Source organism: Crinia signifera, chromosome 7 (assembly GCF_055691185.1).
Source record: "Crinia signifera chromosome 7, ASM5569118v1, whole genome shotgun sequence".
Lineage (NCBI taxonomy): Eukaryota > Metazoa > Chordata > Amphibia > Anura > Myobatrachidae > Crinia > Crinia signifera.
In genome coordinates, this window is record NC_139223.1 from 162,720,247 (window position 1) to 162,745,149 (window position 24,903).

General features: G+C 46.5%; 1 protein-coding gene across 1 annotated transcript in view; it reads right to left on the reverse strand.

The window, feature by feature from the left end:
* Positions 1-22,592, reverse strand: part of KLF7 (KLF transcription factor 7) — a 107,628-nt gene extending 85,036 nt beyond the window's left edge. Inside the window, exon 1 of the mRNA XM_083154218.1 lies at positions 21,992-22,592. Coding sequence (XP_083010344.1) covers positions 21,992-22,093 — 102 coding nt within the window. The 5' untranslated portion in view covers positions 22,094-22,592. The remainder of the gene's footprint in view (positions 1-21,991) is intronic.
* Between the last annotated feature and the right edge of the window lie 2,311 nt (positions 22,593-24,903).

The following is a 24,903-nucleotide window of genomic DNA, read 5'->3' on the forward strand; positions in this document are numbered from 1 at the left end:
TTCCTGGTTGCCGCCCCCAAACGCCAGCTTCCTGTCAATCAAACTGTGGCCAGAACATTTGCTGACTTTTATCGATGTGTGCCGCCGTGCGCGGTTGCTGTGGCCCAGACGCTCGCACAGTCATGCGATAATTAGTCGTTGTGCAAATTTGAGCAAAACACACAGGCCCCTGTCCACCACATTACATGACCCGTGACACCTACGCACAATTTACTTTATTGAATAATTATTTCTCTGAATTCATCAGTAATAATCGTTTGAGCCCAGGGGTGCCGGGAAACCAACGCTGGTACTCCAGTTGTATACGATTCCAAAAAGTTTAGGTAAAAGTTTAGGTAAAGGGCCACTTGGCGGATAATGATTTCCTATCCACTTGCCACCAACTCCGATGGGGAATTCATATTGTAAATTGTCATTTAAACAGCAACACAAGATCCAACAGGAAAGAAAAAGTAACATGAAGGTGGAATATAATTAACTAGTTAGAAGCCAAGTAAAGTGAGGGCTTCTGCAATGTACTCTGAGCTGTGACAGTTTTACTATCACTTTGAGTTGTGACAGTTTTTAGCCCACAAACTCTCCACCTATCTGCTCCTTCCACCAATCTCTCACGGCACCTTCTCTCCATATCCAGCAAGTGTCCCTGCAAAAATTACTTTCACTTTCTGTTATGACATCTTTAAGCACACAAAGGAATCATTTGGTCAGTTGAGTGGCCTGTAGTGGCCAGTGGCGGTACTTCCCCTCATAGAGGTAAGGAGTAGTTGGAGATTATATATATTAAACACACACACATATATACAGGGTTTAGGAAGTCTATTGATTGCGGGGGGGGGGGGGTGTATTTGTTTATAATGACCAGAACATCCAGCTTGCAGTATCACTCGGAAGCATTTACATTACAGTCAGCTGAGTGCATGACTCCCCCCACCCCCCACGCACCCCCGCCAGCCTGTATTGGCCCGGGGCACTTATTTCTAGGCTGAAGGCTGTATTATCACTTCCTTGCATTCTCAATTAGAGCCATACATTTCTGTGGAAGGAGAGGAGACAAGAACCATTAATAAGGCTTCTAGATGTTCTCAGACTGTCACTTAAGACTCTGTATTCTTTCAAAATGCAAAAAGGGGAAATGCTTGCAGAGACGGGGGGGGGGGGGGGGGGGGATCGTATCTTTGGAGTAGAACAAAACGTGTCTGATTTATAAGCGGCCAATTCGGCAAGCTTTGCAATTCCTAGGCAGCTATTAGCGTTGTGTCTCCCGTACACCGGTAATATATACTGCTCTGTAGCGGCCTATGCTGTGGCGTAAAACGATTTCACCGCGGTGAGCTCACAGGGGTCACAATGGAGTTTTAGAAGGACAATGGAGCTATCCGCTCAATGCTGAACAGTGGCATTCGGGGAATGCATTCATATTACACCTGCTTCTTCTAATAGGACAAGTAAAGGCATTAATTGGAAGAAAATGACATGATAGCTTCTTATTATCAGTACAAGGAGCACGACTATTGCATTGTACAAGTCATATAATCATGCTGGTGACAGATATAGAGGCCCCACGGAAGAGGCATGCGGCCATAACCAGCGCTGGTACCTCAGGGGAGGGGCAACAAATGGAAGACTCCGGGCATCAAAATACTATGTAGTATCATTGTGGTCTCAGATGCACCATCATTGTCCATCATCACTACTGAGTCTTCAGACCCTAATCACACTCCTGCGTCTGGTACCTCCTGGGATCGCCCGCCCAAAAAAATCTATCTCTGCATGCGGTTTTGATCCGCATAAGAGAGCGGTAACCACGTACAGACTGATAACTAGCGTCCAACATCGCCATTACATGCGCCTACAAATAGTGCTCCATTTGCGTGCACACTTCAATATATAAACATGACACTTCGTACACTGCAGCTTCCCAGGTCCTGGTCAACAAGAGCATTCCCAACACTACAAGATGGACTCATCCGAGACCGGAGGAACAAGTCACATGACCCTGTGCACACTTATATCCGGTGCTGTATAATCATTCTTGTGCTTTAATACAAGACAAAGGCCACATGCCAGCGACCACATAGAGAAGGGGACTGAGCTAGCAGCCAACCCGGGGCTGGAGAGGATCTGCAGACTGTGGCACTACATGCTGCTTTCTCATCTGGTTTCCCAGAATTGATTTTTCCAGTGGAGACATCAGCGTCTCTGGCACAAACCGAGAAACGATTACTCAGCGAGGGGCTGCGTGCGCGTTTCCAGCAGCCTCGTCCAATTACGTCCGCAGAAAACTTATCGGAAGCAGCTAAAATCAAAGCACAAGCTTTGATGCTGGAAATTCTGACGATTGCTAATCACCATTATTTTCTAGAGCAGCCCAGCAAAGAAATAGTTATTATATTCTATTTATAGAACGCATTTCTCCAACAAGGCTCAAACCCGTCCATTTACATACATGTTGCACAGCAGGCATGCACAAGAGAAGAGGACATGCTAGTGTCGCCCTTTTTAGCAACTTCCACAATTGCAAACTGGTCTAAATAAAATAACCCGCAGCCAATTCCAAGAATTGGACTGTTGACAGCAGCACAAAGTATTTCAGGAAAATAGCAGTCTAAGATTGCGATGGGCACCTGGCAATGGATGCGCTGCAGCGCTTGCGATCTAGCGGCTCTGATACAATGCACGCGGGACTTCGCATCGGAAAGGAAATGATCTAACACACGCGATTTGCCCAATTTCTCGGCCCGATCCATCGGAATGGGGTGAAAAGGGGCAAAATCGCATAAGTGTGTGGCCAGCTTACGATAGACAGTGTCTACATAGACAGTCAACAAGTTGACCCCAAAAGGTCAATGCAATAGGTCGACAGGGTCAAAACGTTGACATTAAAAAAAAGAGGTCGACAGGTTTTTCAAATTTTTTGGCTGTCAATGTCCACAACTGCGTACACGATGTCGGCGTTATTAATCATGTGACCCCATATTTTATAATAGGACTCCAATATAATGGTCAGGCGTTTAATAATTTACATATAGAGCAACGAATACTGTATACAGGCGTCCGATCAGCGCATTACAGTATATCAGGGTTTATATTTTGGAAATACGGAGACTTAACAGCCATAAGTAATTCTCTCTCGCCCTAATACGCTTACATTTACATGTACAACAGTAAAGGTGATTCCGTTACCGGTGGATCCCTTATAGATTGCTATTGTGGAATCTGGCGACCCTGCGGATCACTGCGCACGCTCAGCGTTTACACACCCCTGCTCGTATTGAGCCATTAATATCCTGGCACACAAAAACATCATGAAATCTATTGCGACAGTGTAGAACCAGTCCCCAATCCCCCCCACCCCCCTCGCCCCATAAAATGACTTCACATGATACGGTCACAGCCGGGGAAGAGAACGGGAGGGCGTTTAGGGCAGGGCAAAGGTGAAATAATAAAGGCTGTAATAAACATGCAGTTTTATCACCAGTAATCAAAAGTAATGAATAAGGGAATTGGAGACTCAGCGGCGGAGGACAGAAAGAGGAAGCAGCAATATCAGTCTCTAAGGGAAATTATTCTGTAGACGGGATCTGTACGGTCACTGTGGTGCGTAACGTGCGTCTGCAGACGGGATCTGTACGGTCACTGTGGTGCGTAACGTGCGTCTGCAGACGGGATCTGTACGGTCACTGTGGTGCGTAACGTGCTTCTGCAGACGGGATCTGTACGGTCACTGTGGTGCGTAACGTGCGTCTGCAGACTGGATCTGTACGGTCACTGTGGTGCATAACGTGCGTCTGCAGATGGGATCTGTACGGTCACTGTGGTGCATAACGTGCGTCTGCAGACGGGATCTGTACGGTCACTGTGGTGCGTAACGTGCATCTGCAGACTGGATCTGTACGGTCACTGTGGTGCGTAACGTGCGTCTGCAGACTGGATCTGTACGGTCACTGTGGTGCATAACGTGCATCTGCAGATTGGATCTGTACGGTCACTGTGGTGCTTAACGTGCGTCTGCAGACGGGATCTGTACGGTCACTGTGGTGCGTAACGTGCGTCTGCAGACAGGATCTGTACGGTCACTGTGGTGCGTAACGTGCGTCTGCAGACGGGATCTGTACGGTCACTGTGGTGCGTAACGTGCGTCTGCAGACGGGATCTGTACGGTCACTGTGGTGCGTAACATGCGTCTGCAGACGGGATCTGTACGGTCACTGTGGTGAGTAACGTGCATCTGCAGACTGGATCTGTACGGTCACTGTGGTGCGTAACGTGCTTCTGCAGACGGTATCTGTACGGTCACTGTGGTGCGTAAGGTGCGTCTGCAGACGGGATCAGTACGGTCACTGTGGTGCGCAACGTGCATCTGCAGACTGGATCTGTACGGTCACTGTGGTGCAACGTGCGTCTGCAGACGGGATCTGTACGGTCACTGTGGTGCGTAACGTGTGTCTGCAGACGGGATCTGTACGGTCACTGTGGTGCGTAACGTGCATCTGCAGACTGGATCTGTACGGTCACTGTGGTGCGTAACGTGCATCTGCAGACGGGATCTGTACGGTCACTGTGGTGCGTAACGTTCGTCTGCAGATGGGATCTGTGCGGTCACTGTGGTGCGTAACGTGCATCTGCAGACTGGATCTGTACGGTCACTGTGGTGCGTAACGTGCATCTGCAGACGGGATCTGTACGGTCACTGTGGTGCGTAACGTTCGTCTGCAGATGGGATCTGTGCGGTCATTGTGGTGCGTAACGTGTGTGTGTGTGGGGGGGGGGGGGGCACATTTTTTTTGTTCAGGGCCCCCACAGACGTTAATCACCCAGGGTAGGGAATATAGATTGTAAGCACCACTGGGGCAGGGACTGATGTGAGTGTTGAAATCACCTCTGTACAATGCATATGTGTGCGCTATATAATAACTGGTAATAATATTCTCTGTACTGCGCTGCGGAATATGTGTGCACTATATAATAACTGGTAATAATATTCTCTGTACTGCGCTGCGGAATATGTGTGCGCTATATAAATACCCGGTAATAATATTCTCTGTACAGCGCTGCAGAATATGTGTGCGCTATATAATAACTGGTAATAATATTCTCTGTACTGCGCTGCGGAATATGTGTGCGCTATATAAATAACTGGTAATAATATTCTCTGTACAGCGCTGCGGAATATGTGTGCGCTATATAAATACCCGGTAATAATATTCTCTGTACAGCGCTGCAGAATATGTGTGCGCTATATAAATAACCGGTAATAATATTCTCTGTACAGCGCTGCAGAATATGTGTGCGCTATATAAATAACCGGTAATAATATTCTTTGTACAGCGCTGCGGAATATGTGTGCGCTATATAAATACCCGGTAATAATATTCTCTGTACAGCGCTGCAGAATATGTGTGCGCTATATAAATAACCGGTAACAATAATCTCTGTACAGCGCTGCGGAATATGTGTGCGCTATATAAATAACCGGTAATAATATTCTCTGTACAGCGCTGTGGGATATGTGTGCGATATATAAATAGCTGGTAATAATATTCTTTGTACAGCGCTGCGGAATATGTGTGCGCTATATAATAACTGGTAACAATAATCTCTGTACAGCACTATGGAATATGTGTGCGCTATATAAATAACTGGTGATGATATTCTCTGTACAGCGCTGCGGAATATGTGTGCGCTATATAATAACTGGTAATAATATTCTCTGTACAGCGCTGTGGAATATGTGTGCGCTATATAAATAACTGGTAATAATATTCTCTGTACAGCGCTGCGGAATATGTGTGCACTATATAATAACTGGTAATAATAGTCTCTGTACAGCGCTGCGGAATATGTGTGCGCTATATAATAACTGGTAATAATATTCTCTGTACAGCGATGCGAAATATGTGTGTGCTATATAAATAACTGGTAATAATATTCTCTGTACAGCGCTGAGGAACATGTGTGCGCTATATAATAACTGGTAATAATAATCTCTGTACAGCGCTGCGTAATATGTGTGCGCTATATAATAACTGGTAATAATCTCTGTACAGCGCTGTGGAATATGTGTGCGATATATAAATAACTGGTAATAATGTTCTCTGTACAGCGCTGCGGAATATGTGTGCGCTATATAAATTACTGGTAATAATATTCTCTGTACAGCACTGCGGAATATGTGTGCGCTATATATATAACTGGTAATAAATAAAATAAAACGAGGAGAACTGATCCCAGCACATTCCAGTGTTACAGTAACTGCTAGAACACAATACCAGGCTGTAGCCCTTCCCCCAGCAGCCGCCTACGCTGCTCCATGCAGTCACAATTAGGAGCGTACAGTGGGCTTTAGACAATGCCAGTTGTGGGTGCACGGAAAATACTTTGCTGGCTACTAAGATGTACTATGGGGTGTTTACAATGTAAATGCATTAAGGGCAAAGCAAAAACAGAAAACTGAACTTTTTCCCCCGGAACATACCACGTGGCATGACAAGGGGTGCAAACACATCGCAACACAGTTATATTTTTGCTTTCAGGGTAAATAGTGGCTGATTTTGCATGTCGCCTAAAGGAAATTGAGGGAGACTCCTGATTTTATGGATCCCTTGCAGGAGTAGACAGATCTCCCGCCTCCTGGATGAGGATGCTGGGAAATCATGGCGCTGTATTTAGAAACAGAGCTATTTGAAGTGGGTTGGGATCGTTTGGTCTACAGCAAGTTGGTCAACGGTCATTAGGTCAACACTGTTAGGTCGACATGATTCTAAGTTGACATGGGACAAGGTGAACATGGGTTTAGGTAGACATGGGTGCAGGTCGACACAAGCATTAGGTCGACACAAGCATTAGGTCGACAGTCAAAAGGTCAACATGGGGTTTTTCACAGTTTAAAGTGCACCACATCTCCGCGCATCGCCCGCTGCGCTTGCCATGCTTCGGGCGCGGTGCCTCGCTGCGCTTCACACACTATTTTATTCTCCCACCATGCCCTAGTGGATGGTAGGGCATGAAATACCGCCTGTCGGCACATGTCGGCTCAAAAAACAGTGAAAAACCCCATGTCGACCTTTTGACTGTCGACCTAGACAATGTCGACCTAATGCTTGTGTTGACCTAAACCCATGCCGACCTAGAAACCATGTCGACCTATCCCCATGTCGACCAACTTGCCGTAGACCTAATGACCGCATTCCATTTGAAGTAAATTGAGTCCAAAATTCTGTAAGCAAATACAGGCCACAGATCCCAGACAGTTTCATTAACATTACGCTGCAATTTACCACTAAACTTTTGACACAACCCTCCCACATCTAAATCTCTCTGCATGATACATCTGCCCCCTGCAGCGCAGCATGCTGTGAACCAGGTGCTGCGCTGGGTCACAGCATTTTTGCCTTGCTCCCTACTTACAAACAGGTCATGCTCCGATACAGGAACCTAGTATTATGGATGGCCATCGGTGGTCAACATTGATAGATTATCTCTAAGGTGTGAAACCGTCTGCAAGAGAACTATCAATAATTTTACCCAATGATGGTCATCCCGCTTTATAATTCAGTAGGTTGTAGACCAATGAGAGCCTGGGGGCAGGGCTTCATGATTATTGGGGCGGAGCTAAGCTCCATGTCCCAGCAATTTTTGTTAAAAGATTTAAAAAATTGTTGAGCGTGGTAAACCATCTGATAGCAAAAGTATTCGACATTGGTCATAGACCATCGATGATTTTGATTCATCGATGGTCAATGTCCCTACCTACCTAGTATACAGCTGCCATAACTGACACACAAGATTATGGAATCCCAGAGAATGATTTACTGATTCCACACGCTGAGGACACGGAATAAAGTACTGGGCGCAATTTGCAAATCTTTAAGTAATTGCAAGACCGGTCATGACCTTGGTTTGCCCAACTAGTTACACCCGAAACAGGATATGCTATACGTTCGTCATGTCCACATTCAGAATGTCGACATCGGCAGAATGACAACACTGTCATAAAGTTTACAATGTTAGTACTAGGCTTTGTGTCAGAGTCAATTGCAATGGCACCACACAACTGCACTGTCGACATGCCAACTGTCAACATGAAGTCATTGCCAACATACTAACCGATGACATTTGTCAAGTGAACATTCTGTTCATGATATAAGTATCAGGGGGCAGAGAACCGCTGGATTTGGTGTCATCGAAGATGGTTTAAGTAGGAAAATGAGAAGCACATAAGGTAGAGGGCCCTGCCCGTCAGTTACATATAGTACTATCACGTCAGTGCAGACCCCCCTTATAATGAGTGTGGATGAAGGGGGGGGGGGGGGTTCAGTTACTTGGCTGACAATTTTCTCTGCGTACAAGGGAAATAAACTCAGAATTTGCCCAGCTAAACCAATCCTGCACATGTATCATTCTATGTCGCTATATAAATAACAAACCCCATACAGCTGTATTTCTGTCCACAGACCCCGGTATGGGATTGTTGGATCAACCATTAATGTAGCGCCAGCCTATGCCACAGCGCTGTACAATAGCCCTCGGGATAGAACATTTCTTGTGCATGCCAGGAGTTGCGCCAGTTACGGTAGATGCCATTTCTGGACAGACGGAGCCACTTGACACGACCACTTATAACCAGAAGGTAATAATTGCAGAAGACGTGGCCATTTTCTGAGCCATTTCATTCCAGATTGAATATCAAATAGCAGGAAAATAGGAACGTGTTGGAGAGATTATGTTAATTTCATGAAAGCCCCTCGGGGCGCAGCATTCCCAGCCAACAAGATAAGACTTGGCAAGGACACTTGTTTGAGCCCGAGGTCCTGGCAGAGCACCCAGGGACTCAGCGATGATGTCTGGTCTGGTACAAGATGAACGTCACGTTTCTTAGAGAGAGAAACATGGACAAATCTGGGAAGACGTAGAGACGATACAGAGTCCGCGTGAGAAAAATATATATTATAGGGGCAGATTCTCATCATTACACGGGGCAGCCACTAGAGGGCACCCAATGGAGCTATTCAATTGTAGCTGTGTTCGGGCCAACATTTCAGCTTGCCCTGCACGGAGTGGATTTTTGCACATCTCTCACAGCGATGGTGGCACTCAAAGGGTTAAAGTACACAATCTGAGCGATAAAAATGGCCATTTGAGTCTGGACGCAACAAAACATTTGAATCCATCCCATAATCGTCATTCTAGCACTCTGCGTCATTCAGAACCCGTGCAGTTCCACTTACCCACCTGGGGTGTCGCTCTCTGCTGTGGTGGTTCTAGCACAGTGTGGTCTGTATTTCAGCACTGATAATAGTGTTCATTCTGCCCAGGTGGTTAAATGCAAATGGACTAATTAAGTCACCAGTGCTCAAGCATGGATAGCCTTAAAACCTGGACTGTAATTCCATAGCAGCAGATTGGCATGTAAGGAACAAATGTCTGGCAACTTATACTGTACAAGCTGGAATAGCTGACAAATAAAAAGACACAAGTGCCCTGCGCATTAGTGAGATGACTGTAACATTGAGGTTCCGTCACTGTAACTGTGCCCGCATTCCGCTTAGACACCTCAGTTGCCGCTTCGTCCTCGCTCACCCCAGCTGGAGGCCGAGGTCACCAATCTTTATTACATAGTATTGAGCCCGGTGAATGGCAAATTATGAAAAGTAAATATAAAAAAAAAAGGAAAAATAATTGTGAAAAACTCACGATGACAATTTGCTTTGATGACATATTGTCTATGTTGACCAATAGTGGTTGACCATTACATGTCAACCCAAATAGAAACGAAATAACTCTCTCTGCACATGTTACATCTGCCCCACCTGCAGTGCACATGGTTTTGCCCATTTTCCAAACAAATTTGTACTGCGATCAGATCTGAATAAGGGCCATAGTCTGGATCCCGCCACTGAGATTGGGAACAGAAATGTGCCGTCACCAATGTTGTAAATCAGTCCCATCATGCCTTGCCACAGTTTTGCTATTAAGGAATGCTAAAACTATGGCAAGGCATGCTGGTATGTGTAGTTTCACAACAGCTGGAGGCACACAGTTTGGACATGCCTGTTGTAAGTGTTCCCTATGGAGGAATAAAACAGCCAAAGTCAGTGACCGATGGTAGCGGAATGCGAGTGCCGTGGGGCGATTGTGGCCGCAGTATAGAGGGTGACCTTTCCATCAGTTTGGAAGAAATCCAGTATAGGGTGTAATCATCACCCCGTTTATTCCAGGTGCACAGGTGAGAAAACAATGTTCCCATTTAACAAATGAGATAAACATTAATTTCCTCTGCGGAAACGCATTTGCATCCGTCTGATCTAACAGCGGCAGACAGCAAACACTGCACTGATTTCCCTTCGGTTCTGTCACCAGAGTTAGTCTGAGATGTGCCAGGTGCTTCCAGCATACTCACAAGTGACCACTGTAGCATGCCAAGGTGGTCACGTATTAGGTGAGTCCCCCAGACACACAGCGGGGAATGGTGACATGATCAGGCGAGTCCCCCAGACACACAGCGGGGAATGGTGACATGATCAGGTGAGTCCCCCAGACACACAGCGGAGAATGGTGACATGATCAGGTGAGTCCCCCAGACACACAGCAGGGAATGGTGACATGATCAGGTGAGTCCCCCCGACACACAGCGGGGAATGGTGACATGATCAGGTGAGTCCCCCAGACACACAGCGGAGAATGGTGACATGATCAGGTGAGTCCCCCAGACACACAGCAGGGAATGGTGACATGATCAGGTGAGTCCCCCAGACACACAGCAGGGAATGGCGACATGATCAGGTGAGTCCCCCAGACACACAGCGGGGAATGGTGACATGATCAGGTGAGTCCCCCATACAGACATACAGCGGGGAATGGCGACATGATCAGGTGAGTCCCCCACACAGCAGGGAACGACGTCATGGTCAGGTGAGTCCCCCACACAGCGGGGAATGGCGACATGATCAGGTGAATCCCCCATACAGCGGTGAATGGCGACATGATCAGGCAAGTCTCCCACACAACAGGGAACGACGTCATGATCAGGTGAGTCCCCTATAAAGTGGCAGGTCCCCCATTCAGACATTCAGTGGGGAATGGTTACATGATCAGGTGAGTCCCAGGTGGCCGAGAGAGGTAGGGGGGGGGGGGGTGAAGAGGAGAGAAAGAGAGAGAGAGTTAAAAAGAGCCCAAGACGGAATGCAAGACAGATAGAGCGCAAGAAAGGGTGCAAGAGAGAGCGCTACAGTGAGAGGCGCCCCTGAGTGACAAGCGCACTATACTATACTGTAGATAATCTTCCACAAGTAAACACCACGCTGCCCCACACGAGAAGGAAGTCACCAATACTCACAGGATGTAAAACATTTCCACAGGAAAGCCAGATGATAACATTGCTGATGACAGAAGGCGCAGGGAAGAATCCCAGTCACTGCTGCAGACGCTGGTGGAAAATGTCCCATACACCCAGTAACCTGCTCCTACTACACATCCGTACATCGCTAGGGGACATTTATAACGGGCGGGAAATAAGACGCCACCACCAAAAATAAATATTATATATAACACACAAATATATAGATAGACAGACAGATGTACACACACACACAGACACAATTTGTTTTCTGGACCCACTAACATTACCCCTCATGGTTATTCTATGGACCACAAGGTAAAACCAGTCGCCGGCTCGCCGCTTTAATACCTGTAAACCAGGGCTAATAAACTACAGGAACCGCGGACCAACAACAGCTGTGATCTATGTAATAAACACAACTACATGTTTGACACAACGGTGGTTCCACTAAAAGAAGTGAAATCCAGCCAGTGGTCCCCCTTCCCCCCCCCTCCCCAGGCCCATCTGGCCCCTTAAAGATACAGCCAATATTTTTTTTAGAATAAAACCTACATTAAGGATATCAGAATCTTCAACCCCCCCCCATAGAGTACGCCGCAGAGCGCGCACCGGGTGACAAGGAGCAGCAGGCATTAGACGTGGCATTAATTAGCACATACTATTGATTGGATATAATTCACCTTTATTATCACAGGGCTAGTAAAAGCCTGGACAAAAACATTCCGTATATATATATATAAAAAGGGGGGTATTTAGCAAATGTAAAGGTTTAGATTCACAATCAGAATCTATGGTAATTAAATCAATGAAAGGACACAATCTTTGTGATCCATTTTACTTTCGCGAGACCCAACCATAAAAAATGCATTTACTGATTGTTTCTGCGGCTTTACTAGATCATAAAGCGAGAGGTAATAAGTGTCAGCGTCACGGCGAGCAGCGCTGGCTTCTGCTGATAAAACACAATTATTTGGAGCCAGTTCAGGTTGAAATGTTGCAAAGCTGCAATTTCTCCAGCAAAACTTATATTATTACTTATTCAGGCAAAAATATCAGATCTTCCTAATATAAAAGGACGGTTCAAATTTCCAACACGTGCTGGTCTGTATTTCAGCGAAGATACAGACCAAAACTGTGCTAGAAACATCTCAGCAGAGAGAGTGACACTACCAGGCAGCAAAGAGAAACTGTTCAGGTTTTTAAAGGTTGTAGGGTGCTAGAAGGAACACTAGACACAACGACTAGACACTGACTGTGTATTAAGAAATGGAGAGAGATAAAGTATCCACCAATCCGCTCCTAACAGCTAATGGTTGCGATACCCTGCCAACTGCCAGTCAGGAGCTGCTGGGCGGCACGTTTGCATATGATACATCCTCGGATTACATACTGCGGGATCCAACAAATCCTTCGCTTGCGATCTCCGGCTCCGCTCCGATGTGCACAGGACTGCGCATCGGAATTGGAGATAAAACACATAAGAGATTACACAATTTCCTGAGCGATGTGTCAGAATTGGGTGAAAAGTGCCCAAATCGTATAAGTGTATGGGCACCACAACCCTAACACCCCCTCTAGTGCCAAAACTCAGTAGGTTGAAGTTTTGCCCCAAAGCCTTACACCGTCTCTGGGCATAAAACTAAAGTTATACATTGTGGGAAGAGGAGGGTACGCCAACAACGTTGACATTTGTAATGTTGACAGCAGAATGTCGACAGTGATTATGTTGACATGAGAAAAATATAGACCTCAATGTTGACACCTGGAAACATGGACAGAAAGCCGACATGAAATGATGACATTGTCAATATGTTGATATTACCAAGCGGGTTACCTAAGAAAACAAAACGCATCCAGCATCTACATTTTGTTATCCTGTCGACGTAATATCCCGAACACAGATCCCGGGTGCAGATGACACCGTAACAGGCAGCACGAAGCTTAGATTCCAGGCAACAGATCTCTTGTAAAACTAACAAAATCCTCAGGAACATTCACCCGGCAGACGCTTCGCAATAGGGGACTTATAGGCAGCGCACAGACCGGAGAGTGGGATTCTACATTAATGAATATACCAGTGATTTTCAACCTTTTTACCTTGCGGCACACTAAATAAGATTTTAAAATTGCCGAGGCACACCATGAGACCCCCACAGGGCAAAATAAAATGGCCCCCACAGGAAAAAAAAAACCTATTGGCCCCCATATAAAAAAACAATGACACTGGTCCCCACAGGTAACAAAAATAAAATACATTGGCCCTTTACATGAAGACCAGTAAATAACAGCTGAACTGGTGGTGGCTGTAAACTGGTTTGGGCATCTCTAGATCTGGGGGCACACGTGAGAACAGCTCAGGGCACACTAGGGTGCCGCGGCACAGGGGTTCAAAAACACTGGAATACAGTATATTTCAGAGCACACAGTAGGTGACGCGCACCTGTGTAACATTTATCAGCATCTTCTGCACAGAATAGGTCACCGAATACGTTCTGACGGTGCTGATGTGACGAGATCCAGCGCCGGCCAAGTTGTAAATAAGCGTAAGCTGTATGCACAAGTGATTACAGGCTGGAAGCGTACATGATTACCCGGTGTCAGCTCAAACATGAAAATTCCTAAAGCGCAACCCGTGCGCAGACTCGAGCGGATTAAACTAACCCAGGAGTAACGACAGCAGGTGGAAACATCACCCAGAAATGCTGCAAATATCTCTACAAAACAAAAAAGTTTCCTACAATTCAAAAACAACAAAAATGAATAAAAGTAAAATCCTTTGGTTTTAATCAGTGTACGAGAAACGATGGATTAAGCAGCAGTATTGGAGCTCGGAGGAGGTTTAGCGCAACAGCAATTTTGGCGGTGATCTTTTACATGGCTGTAGCACGCAATGCAGGACTCCGGAAAGGTGCGTAACACAACGGGGTTTTGCCAATCGCACTGGAAAAAAATGTTTACAAGAGTATATAATATGACCCCCTTATACTTGTCAATATGAGATTATAGCGGGGTGTGCTACCACTCGACAATAAATGAAAAGATTGTCATTTTCACACATAGGTGCTGTGTGTGCGGTGTGAACCCATGTACAGCCCATGTACAGCACATGTATTAAAACGCCAATGCCTAGGGGCTGACCACATCCCCTTACTCAAGCCCTGGACCAGAAGCATAACAATGGCAGTGCAGTCCAAGCGGTGGCTCGGGGAAGCTGGCACTGTAGTGGCGCATGGTCCCTGCGGATTCCAATGAGTCTGGCTATCTGTAAGGAATCTGCTGCTGTCCCTCCAAAAATGGCCGATGAGGTAGCGTCCATCATTATTTAGTTACAGATTCCAGGTAGAGATAAATATATTATACAACAGAAACCGGAGTACCCGGAGGAAACCCACTCAAGCACAGGGAGAACATACAAACTCTATACAGTTAGGGCCATGGTGGGAATCGAACCCATGTACGGACAGGCGATGCGGCTTGAATTAGAACCCCAACGTTGTATCAATGCAGAAAGACCTTCAGAGAGATTTGTTGAATGGCCATAAATGAGGAACCCAAGAATTTGTGCAAGTTCCTTAAGTAAGAGGCGCGTCATTTGTTCGGGGCCCTGTAAACGTGCATGTGGTAATCTGCAAAGTGTTACGTTTGAGCAACCGCCATCATTGCCAACATCTCGCTGCAACGAAACACAATGTGGCAATTATTTCACAGCCAATACTGATCCAATCTACAATTTGCTACAGGAGGACAAGGAATGGCATCTAGAAAACATGCATATAGACAATAAGTGACTCATCTCTGGGTTCCACCGGGACATTCTAACCACCGGGACATTCTAACCACCGAGAGACCCCTTGTGTAATAAGAGACATATCGGTGGAAACATAGGTTGGCGGTTTATAAATGCCTAATACTGTACATAAGCAGAGACGAATAATAACATGGAGCATTTAATAACCCATACACGGGGGAACTCGGGGGAAAGACAATGTGTATTATACCGTGATGAAATAACGTGTTCTCAGTCTGTACAAACGTCAAGCAGTAGGTGACAGATAAGCAAGCAGGCCGCTAATTCAGAATAAAGGGCACGCTATCTCTCATTACGCACATTTTCCTATTGGACACCATTGCTAGTCACAGACCGGTCATTATATTATATAATATTTGTAGGATTATCATTGTATAATTGTTATGGTTTATAAAAGGTGCCACAAAACCCATAGATAACTGAATGAAATATAAATGAAAGGACTAACCCATGTATTTCCTCCGGTTTCTAGCACAGTCTGGTCTAGATCTCAATACAGACCAGACTGTGCTATAAGCACCACATCAGAGAGCGACACCACAGGCAGGAAAGAGGAACTGCATGGGTTTTGAAAGGTGCTGGGTGCTAGAAAGAACAATAGTAGGCCTTGTACGGGGTTTGGGGAGTAACGTGGCCCTTCTCCTGATCCCAGGTTCTATTCCCCAGCGCACCTCGGTTTCAAGAGAAAACAAAGCTCAGCTACGCACCATGCTCAGGGCCTGATTAAAGGTTCCAGGTGCCTTAGGCTAATACCCATGTAGCTTCCCTTGTAATGCTGTTATACACACGTGTATGGGCGCTCAGAGACTCGCCAGTCATACTGCCCATGTGCATGTAATGCTGCTATACACACACGTGTATGGGCGCTCGGGGACTCATCAGTCATACTGCCCATGTGCATGTAATGCTGTTATACACAAGTGTATGGGCGATCAGGGACTCACCAGTCATACTGCCCATGTTCATGTAATGCTGCTATACACACACGTGTATGGGCGCTCAGGGACTCATCAGTCATACTGCCCATGTGCATGTAATGCTGCTATACACACATGTATGGGCGCTCAGGGACTCACCAGTCATACTGCCCATGTGCATGTAATGCTGCTATACACACGTGTATGGGCGCTCAGAGACTCGCCAGTCATACTGCCCATGTGCATGTAATGCTGCTATACACACACGTGTATGGGCGCTCGGGGACTCGCCAGTCATACCGCCCATGTGCATGTAATGCAGCTATACACACGTGTATGGGCGCTCGGGGACTCATCAGTCATACTGCCCATGTACATGTAATGCTGCTATACACACGTGTATGGGTGCTCAGGGACTCCCCAGTCATACTGCCCATGTGCATGTAATGCTGCTATACACACGTGTATGGGCGCTCAGCAACTCACCAGTCATACTGCCCATGTGCATGTAATGCTGCTATACACACACGTGTAAGGGCGCTCAGGGACTCACCAGTCATACTGCCCATGTGCATGTAATGCAGCTATACACACGTGTATGGGTGCTCAGGGACTCACCAGTCATACTGCCCATGTGCATGTAATGAAGGTTATATAACTGGCATGTAGGATCTAATGCTTGTGGCATGAGAAGGAGACTTTGGCTTTAGGATGCCCAGCTGGCGCTGTAGCACAATGTACATAAAACAATGGTGCCATCAGCAAGTTACATTGGCACAGCCAACTGCCAGTCACCTTACGTATCACGCCCCCCCCCCCCCCCCCCGCTGTACATCGGGGCGGGTGATCGCTAACTAGCATGAAATAAATGAGGCCCTAATGTTATTCCTCGTCTGTCACCTGCAAGGTCCCCCCCCCCCCCCCCCAGTCCAGTGCAGCATAATCAGCCTGTTGGAAAAGCGGGCACTGAGTATGCCACCAGATAAATCTGTAAACCAACACACGCTCATCTCCGAATCTCCCGCCCTGTGCGTATTATCGCCCCAATTCCTACTAAATACTCCAGTGGCGCATTAATTGGCACCCCTCTGCCAGAATCCATACAAAGAAAAGTTTGCATCTTGCTGTAAAAACCACAGTGGAAAATTTCTATTTCAAATAATGTTACATTTTGAATATAACATAAATTTAGCAATTCACCATTTTTCATAAGATGTCCCCAACTAAAAGATAAATGGTCATAACCGCTAACAAGAAGCGCGCCAACCAATAGGAAACATCCTTATACACAGGTGACAGCTGGGGGGGGGTAACATTAATACATTGCAATGGTAGTCACAGCGAAGGCGCATGGCAGCGTGCTTCTGGGAATGGGCGCGTGGAACACAACATCTCCGGCACTATTTCATAAGCAATTGACATACTAATGAATTTGCATGTGAAAAAGTGCGCCATAAACACAAGTGAGGCGCATATTTAATATCGGATGTATGCCAGACACATGCTACCATCCTCCCTGGCTCTACAGATCTCCACGTGACAGCACCACAATACATCCAGCAGACAGCCAAGACATTTCACCATGTTCTATAAGGAATCTTTACCTATAAGATTTCATATGACACATATGTTACACCTCAGGTGGTCGATACCATAGAGTATAAGATCACATACCACACATATGTTACACCTCAGGTGCTCGATACCATAGAGTATAAGATCACATACCACATATGTTACACCTCAGGTGGTCGATACCATAGAGTATAAGATCACATACCACACATATGTTACACCTCAGGTGGTCGATACCATAGAGTATAAGATCACATACCACACATATGTTACACCTCAGGTGCTCGATACCATAGAGTATAAGATCACATACCACACATGTTACACCTCAAGTGGTCGATACCATAGAGTATAAGATCACATACCACATATGTTACACCTCAGGTGGTCGATACCATAGAGTATAAGATCACATACCACACATATGTTACACCTCAGGTGGTCGATACCATAGAGTATAAGATCACATACCACACATATGTTACACCTCAGGTGGTCGATACCATAGAGTATAAGATCGCATACCACACATATGTTACACCTCAGGTGGTCGATACCATAGAGTATAAGATCACATACCACACATATGTTACCCCTCAGGTGGTCGATACCATAGAGTATAAGATCACATACCACACATATGTTACACCTCAGGTGGTCGATACCATAGAGTATAAGATCACATACCACACATATGTTACACCTCAGGTGGTCGATACCATAGAGTATAAGATCACATACCACACATATGTTACACCTCAGGTGGTCGATACCATAGAGTATAAGATCACATACCACACATATGTTACACCTCAGGTGGTCGATACCACAGAGTATAAGATCACATACCACACATATGTTACACCTCAGGTGGTCGATACCACAGAGCAGTGTTTTCAACCACTGTGCCGTGGTACACTAGTGTGCCTTGAGCTGTTCTCAGGTGTGCCCCCAGATCTAGAGATGCCCAAACCAGTTTACAGCCACCACCAGTTCAACTGTTATTTACTGGTCTTTTCTTTTCATGTAATGGGCCAATGTATTTTATTTTTGTTACCTGTGGGGACCAATATGTTTTTGTTTTTTTCCTGTGGGGGCCAATAGGTTTGGTGTTTTGCCCTGTGAGGATCTCATGGTGTGCCTTGCCAATTTTAAAATCTTATTTAGTGTGCCGCAAGGTAAAATCACTGCCATAGAGTATAACATTGCTGGATAATAAGACGGGAGTTCTATTGAAGATAGGATGTTGATAGAATCTAATTGGTTGCTATGGGCAACCTCCTATCTTTAATACAACTCTCATCTTAGTAAATTGACCCCCAGTTGTGTTACAATTGAATGACTGCATACATACGTACTGTTGTAGCGACATCAGTCACATGACCAAGTCAATGTCTATTACTCCGACACGTTTCAGTAGCTGCCGCAACAATTTCATAAGACAATAATAAAATCTCGGGGGGCAAACTAAGCCACCAATTGAATCATCCTATAAAGGCTTAATATAGAAATCAAATATTGTGACTGATGCTCCGTCTCCTGCTTATTATACAGACAGCAGCCATTTATCAATATGGTTTCCCAATATCTGTTTTATTGTTTATTCCCATGTAATACGTGGCGGGCGTCCTCCATGGTGGACACGCACACTCGCCGCGCATCGCGTGCTCTTGGCATAGGGCTGTTTGACAAGGACCGATTTTAGCCACGATGTGCGCAGACACATTAACCCTTCCAATTCGTATTTCCCAATGGTTAATAAAACGAAAAGCGGTTAACGCTAAAACAACGAGTCGCCGCGTTCTGTACACAGACTTCAGAGAAACTAATGGTCTCTGCAAGTGATTTTATGCTGAATTATTAAACATTAGGGCAATGCTCTTTGGGCCTTCGTTAATTATTCAGATCAGTACTCAGATGTAGAATGGAGTATTTCCTAATAGATCATTTCTTAGTCATAAATAAAATAAGTGCACGGCGCCCCTTTACTTGTAAGGGACAAGAGAGGAGGCCGAATTTAGGAGTGTGGCGCAGAATACACCATGGTAGGAAATTAACCCCAAGCAGTAGGCCAACGTTGATGCCTGGGGCCTTCATGATTGAATATAGGGGGTGTGCAATAGCTGGAACCCACTGATATAAATTCTAAATTGTGAAACCCCCCTTATAAGATTTGCCAGTGCTGAGGATCCGGAAGGGTAGTGGAGAAGTAGTATAAACACACAAATCTCAGTTCTGTTCCGGAATCCCAAGAATTCCATCTATTTTGTGAGGATCCACAGTCTGGTGTGGACGTAACGTAACATTTAAGCCATTCGAACTTATAGACCCAAGCCATCCAAGTACAGATATCATCCGATACTTATTCTACCACAGCACCGAGCACAATGCCCAGGACGACGTGTAAAGAACTAACATTTGCACATTCCGTTTCCATCTCCGAGAGACCGTTACTCTCCCCCCCCCCCCCATTGTAATAGCGATTTGCGATATCCGTTAATGGGGGAAAGCGGATGAAAGCTGTCGTCCACAGCGCTGTGAGAAGGGGACAGGATTTCCATGATCACTATAAAGCAGCAGCAGATTGTCCTTGATTATATTTGAAGGTTCTGCCAACTAGGATGTGCTCAAGGAGAGGAAAAAAAATGGCATCTTTCGCCCATTCATCTCTCCACGCAGCCAGAGGAGGTTACGGCGGAGGAGCTCGCCATACGTGTACACGATACCCTTTTATGATGACTCTCAAAAAACTGAAAACGGGGACACCGCTGTACTTTGATCTATTGTTCTAAAGTGCAAATGCTGTTCTGGTTTCCTACTGGGGCAGGCAGCAGCTGCGGCCAGAGTATCACATGTAGTCTGCCTTGGGCACGCTGGCTATGTCAACAGATTATCTCGCATTGAGCGGTCTAGACTGTTATTAATATGCAACTGAGTCAAAGTACCGGCCTTGTAAGTTGTGACACCCTACTGCCCCCCTTTTTTTTTGGGGGGGGGGGGGGGGGTACAATATTTGTAATAATTATTTCTATTGGCTTTCTCTGTACCCATGGTATCATGTGTGATCCTGGTGGGTAAAGCAGCTGTGAGATGAAACAATGAGAGAGGGTACATTCAGATTTATTCATCGTCATCCCTGGATCCGTGCTCCTATCAAACATAAAGGAACCGACAGGACCAGCACATCTGTCCTAGGAACCAGCTGGCACAGAACAGACAACATTTAACACTTCAATAGTCACAAGTCAAATGAAATAAGAAGTTCACTAAAGTGCCCTTATTATAACCAAATCCAACTGTCTCCCAATGACACAATGAGGCTGCAGCCTTGCCCATTACTGTAGGGTTGCATGTGCAATATCATTATATATATATATATATATATATATATATATATATATATATATATATATATATCTCTGCTGTACTCCTAGCAGCAAATGGCCATTTCCACCAGTTTATACTGGAACAGACTGCAAATGTATTGCCACTTGCAAAGCAGAACTGTATTCCCTTCACCCAGCCTGTAATACATCGATGGCAACTCTTTTGTTTAATACAACACTTCCCCTATATCTCCCATAGAGGATCTCAGTGCAACACATTCACAAGACAAATTGTTCCAAGCCTAATAAAGCAGGAGAAACACAGGAGAAGTGCAGAAATAAATAATAATGATAAGGTCACATATGCTGATCCACTGGATGCTGCTTTATTATTCAGTTCTAGCCATTAGTGTGCAATAAACCCTGGCATTGTTACTATAGGACGTGATGAAGTACAGTACCGGGGGATTTCTGCTGAATTAGGGGAAAAGCAGCCAGTAAGGAGTCCACAGGTTTTGATGATTAAGCATGATATTTTAGAGGGGGGGGGGGTCAGTGCACCGACTGACAGGCTGGCTGCGGTCCCTTTGATCTCATGTGTTTGTCAATAGGAATCATAAATAAAAATGCAAAATTGTAGCTGCTGCATCCGGCCGGGGCTCTGTCACCTTGCAACCAGTGCAATCAGGAGCACATGGAGGGGAATAATAATAATTACATGGGAAGAAACCTGATGCTTTTCCCCCAAACGCCTGGTGACCAAGTGACATCTGAATGCATGGAGGCTGGTGAGTGAAGGTGTCAGATGCCAGGGAATTTCCAAAAATGAATGTGAAAGTGAATGTGTGTATGAGTGAGTGTGTGTATGTATTTGTGCAGTGTGTGTGTGTATGAGTGTGCAGTATGTGTTTGTGTGTATATGTGTGTGTGTGTATATATGTGTGTGTGTGTGTGTGTGTGTGTGTGTGTGTTTGTGTGTTTGTGTGTGTGCAGTTACAGATTTACAGGATTCATTGCAATCATTCACCTGCTGCCAATTCTCCTCCAGAGATGGCATCGCTGAGAAGTAGCCGGTGTCGTGCACAATCTGCAGCTCCTGGAATATGCTATAACTGGCCAAAACATCCATGTTTGCAATGCACGAGAGGAAGATACAGATGATGAAGGTACAGCAAGATCTAATCCTTCCTCCAGCAACACAGATAGATCCAAAGTCTCCCTTTCCTTATTGCAGTCAGTAGGGTGCACAGGGAATAAGTGCTGATCAATCAAACCCAACCATTTGCACCCACCATAGAGAACCTGGATAATACTGAAGCAAAGAGACAATGCAAAAAAATAAAAAAAAAGTCAACATCCAATGTGTGAGTGGGATGCAAGAAATCCTCTGCCAGGCTGTGGTGGCTCCTCCAGAGCTGGTGCCAAGGAAGTGTGAGATGCAAAGTCAGTGGCATGCAGTGGTCATCTGCCTGTGCAGCACTGCTGCTGCCTGCTCAGGGGTACAAGCTGGGCTCTCTGGTTTAGGAGGAGGCAGCAGGAGAAGTGGTTGCATTTTCTCCTCTCTCTCTGTCTCTGTCCCCCCTTTGCTCCTTGAGACTTTCTCTCCCTCCTCTCCTCCTCCCCAGATCTGGCAGAAGATGGGTTAGCTCCTCCCCCTCCCTCTACCCCCCTCCTGCTCCTCGACGGGCGGACTGCGCATGCGCGGGGGATTCTTGGAAGCAGCTGCCACTCAGTGCTGACTGTGCCCGTATAAGGAGAACAGGGAGGGAGGGGGCGTGGCTCGGGATAGCGGGGAGGAGTGGCAGGGCGGCGGGCCAATTGGAGGGTCCGGCTCGGCCAGCAGGCGGGGTGTGGGGATAGCTAGCGCCGCGATTGGCTGACAGCGGCCCTCTGTGCTGCCTTACATGGCTGTGTGAGGGGAGCTATTTATAGAGGGCTATATAAGCGGCGGCGTCCGGCCGGGCAGAGCCGGGGACCGGGAGAGGGACGTGTGTGGCGGCAGCGGCGGCTGTGGGGACGCCGACGGCTGAGCACGGAGATGTAAGCCAGCAGCCGCCGGCTCACCGCTCTGAGGAGATCCCAAGTGGGAGCGTGGCTAGTCCGCAGAGCTGACACTCTAGCAGACCTGTCACTGCCGACATGTGATACGTGTGTCATTCATATGTGCAACCACGGAGGTGCTGGAGCGACGGCGCAGTGGTTAGCAGTGCTGTGTCCTGCTTCCTGTTCGGTACGCCGCTGCTGGTCGACAGGCAAAATGTTGACAAAACGTCGACACTAAGTTGGCATAGCAACAGTTAACACATGAAGAGGGTGACGAGTTTTTCACTTTTTTCTTTCACAGAACGTTTTCATACTTTCCGCGCGTGGACCACGACTGAGGTCTGTAATGTCACCGTAACTCGGGGTCCATGTTGACAGATGTCGACAATAAAGAAAGTGAAAAATTAACGTTGCCCTTTTCCTGTATCGAGCATTTACATGTTGACGTATTGGTTGTGTCCACCTTTTTGTCAATGTTGACCCAGTGCAGGTCGACTTTTTTAATGTGCTGACCTTTTCACCGTCGACCATTCAGTTCACACCTGTTGAATCCACAGGGGCCGGGCATCTGTGTAGTTAATGGAAGAATAATCCTGAAATTTATGGCGGTCCTCTACGGGTTCAATCTGTTTTACAGCTGTCAGTGATAGCTCGCATGTGCGCAGTTCTGTAGTCAGTGATAGCTCGCGTGTGCGCAGTTCTGTAGTCAGTGATAGCTCGCGTGTGCGCAGTTCCGTAGTCAGTGATAGCTTGCGTGTGCGCAGTTCTGTAGTCAGTGATAGCTCGCGTGTGCGCAGTTCTGTAGTCAGTGATAGCGTGCTTGTGCGCAGTTCTGTAGTCAGTGATAGCTCGCGTGTGCGCAGTTCTGTAGTCAGTGATAGCTCGCGTGTGCGCAGTTCTGTAGTCAGTGATAGCTCGCGTGTGCGCTGTTCTGTAGTCAGTGATAGCGTGCTTGTGCGCAGTTCTGTAGTCAGTGATAGCTCGCGCGTGCGCAGTTCTGTAGTCAGTGGTAGCTCGCATGTGCGCAGTTCTGTAGTCAGTGATAGCTCGCGTGTGCGCAGTTCTGTAGTCAATGATAGCTCGCGTGTGCGCAGTTCTGTAGTCAGTGATAGCTCGCGTGTGCGCAGTTCTGTAGTCAGTGATAGCTCCGCAGTTCTGTAGTTAGTGATAGCTCGCGTGTGCGCAGTTCTGTAAGTCAGAGATAGTTTGCGTGTGCGCAGTTCTGTAAGTCAGTGATAACTCGCGTGTGCGCAGGTCTGTAGTCAGTTATAGCTCGCGTGTGCGCAGTTCTGTAGTCAGTGATAGCTCGCGTGTGCGCTGTTCTGTAGTCAGTGATAGCTCGCGTGTGCGCAGTTCTGTAGTCAGTGATAGCTCGCGTGTGCGCAGTTCTGTAGTCAGTGATAGCTCCGCAGTTCTGTAGTTAGTGATAGCTCGCGTGTGCGCAGTTCTGTAAGTCAGTGATAGTTAGCGTGTGCGCAGTTCTGTAAGTCAGTGATAGCTCGCGTGTGCGCAGTTCTGTAAGTCAGTGATAACTCGCGTGTGCGCAGGTCTGTAGTCAGTGATAACTTGCGTGTGCGCAGGTCTGTAGTCAGTGATAACTCGCGTGTGCGCAGGTCTGTAGTCAGTGATAGCTTGCGTGTGCGCAGGTCTGTAGTCAGTGATAGCTTGCGTGTGCGCAGGTCTGTAGTCAGTGATAGCTTGCGTGTGCGCAGGTCTGTAGTCAGTGATAGCTCGCCTGTGTGCAGTTCTGTAGTCAGTGATAGCTCGCGTGTGCGCAGTTCTGTAAGTCAGTGATAGCTCGCGTGTGTGCAGTTCTGTAAGTCAGTGATAACTCGCGTGTGCGCAGGTCTGTAGTCAGTGATAACTTGCGTGTGCGCAGGTCTGTAGTCAGTGATA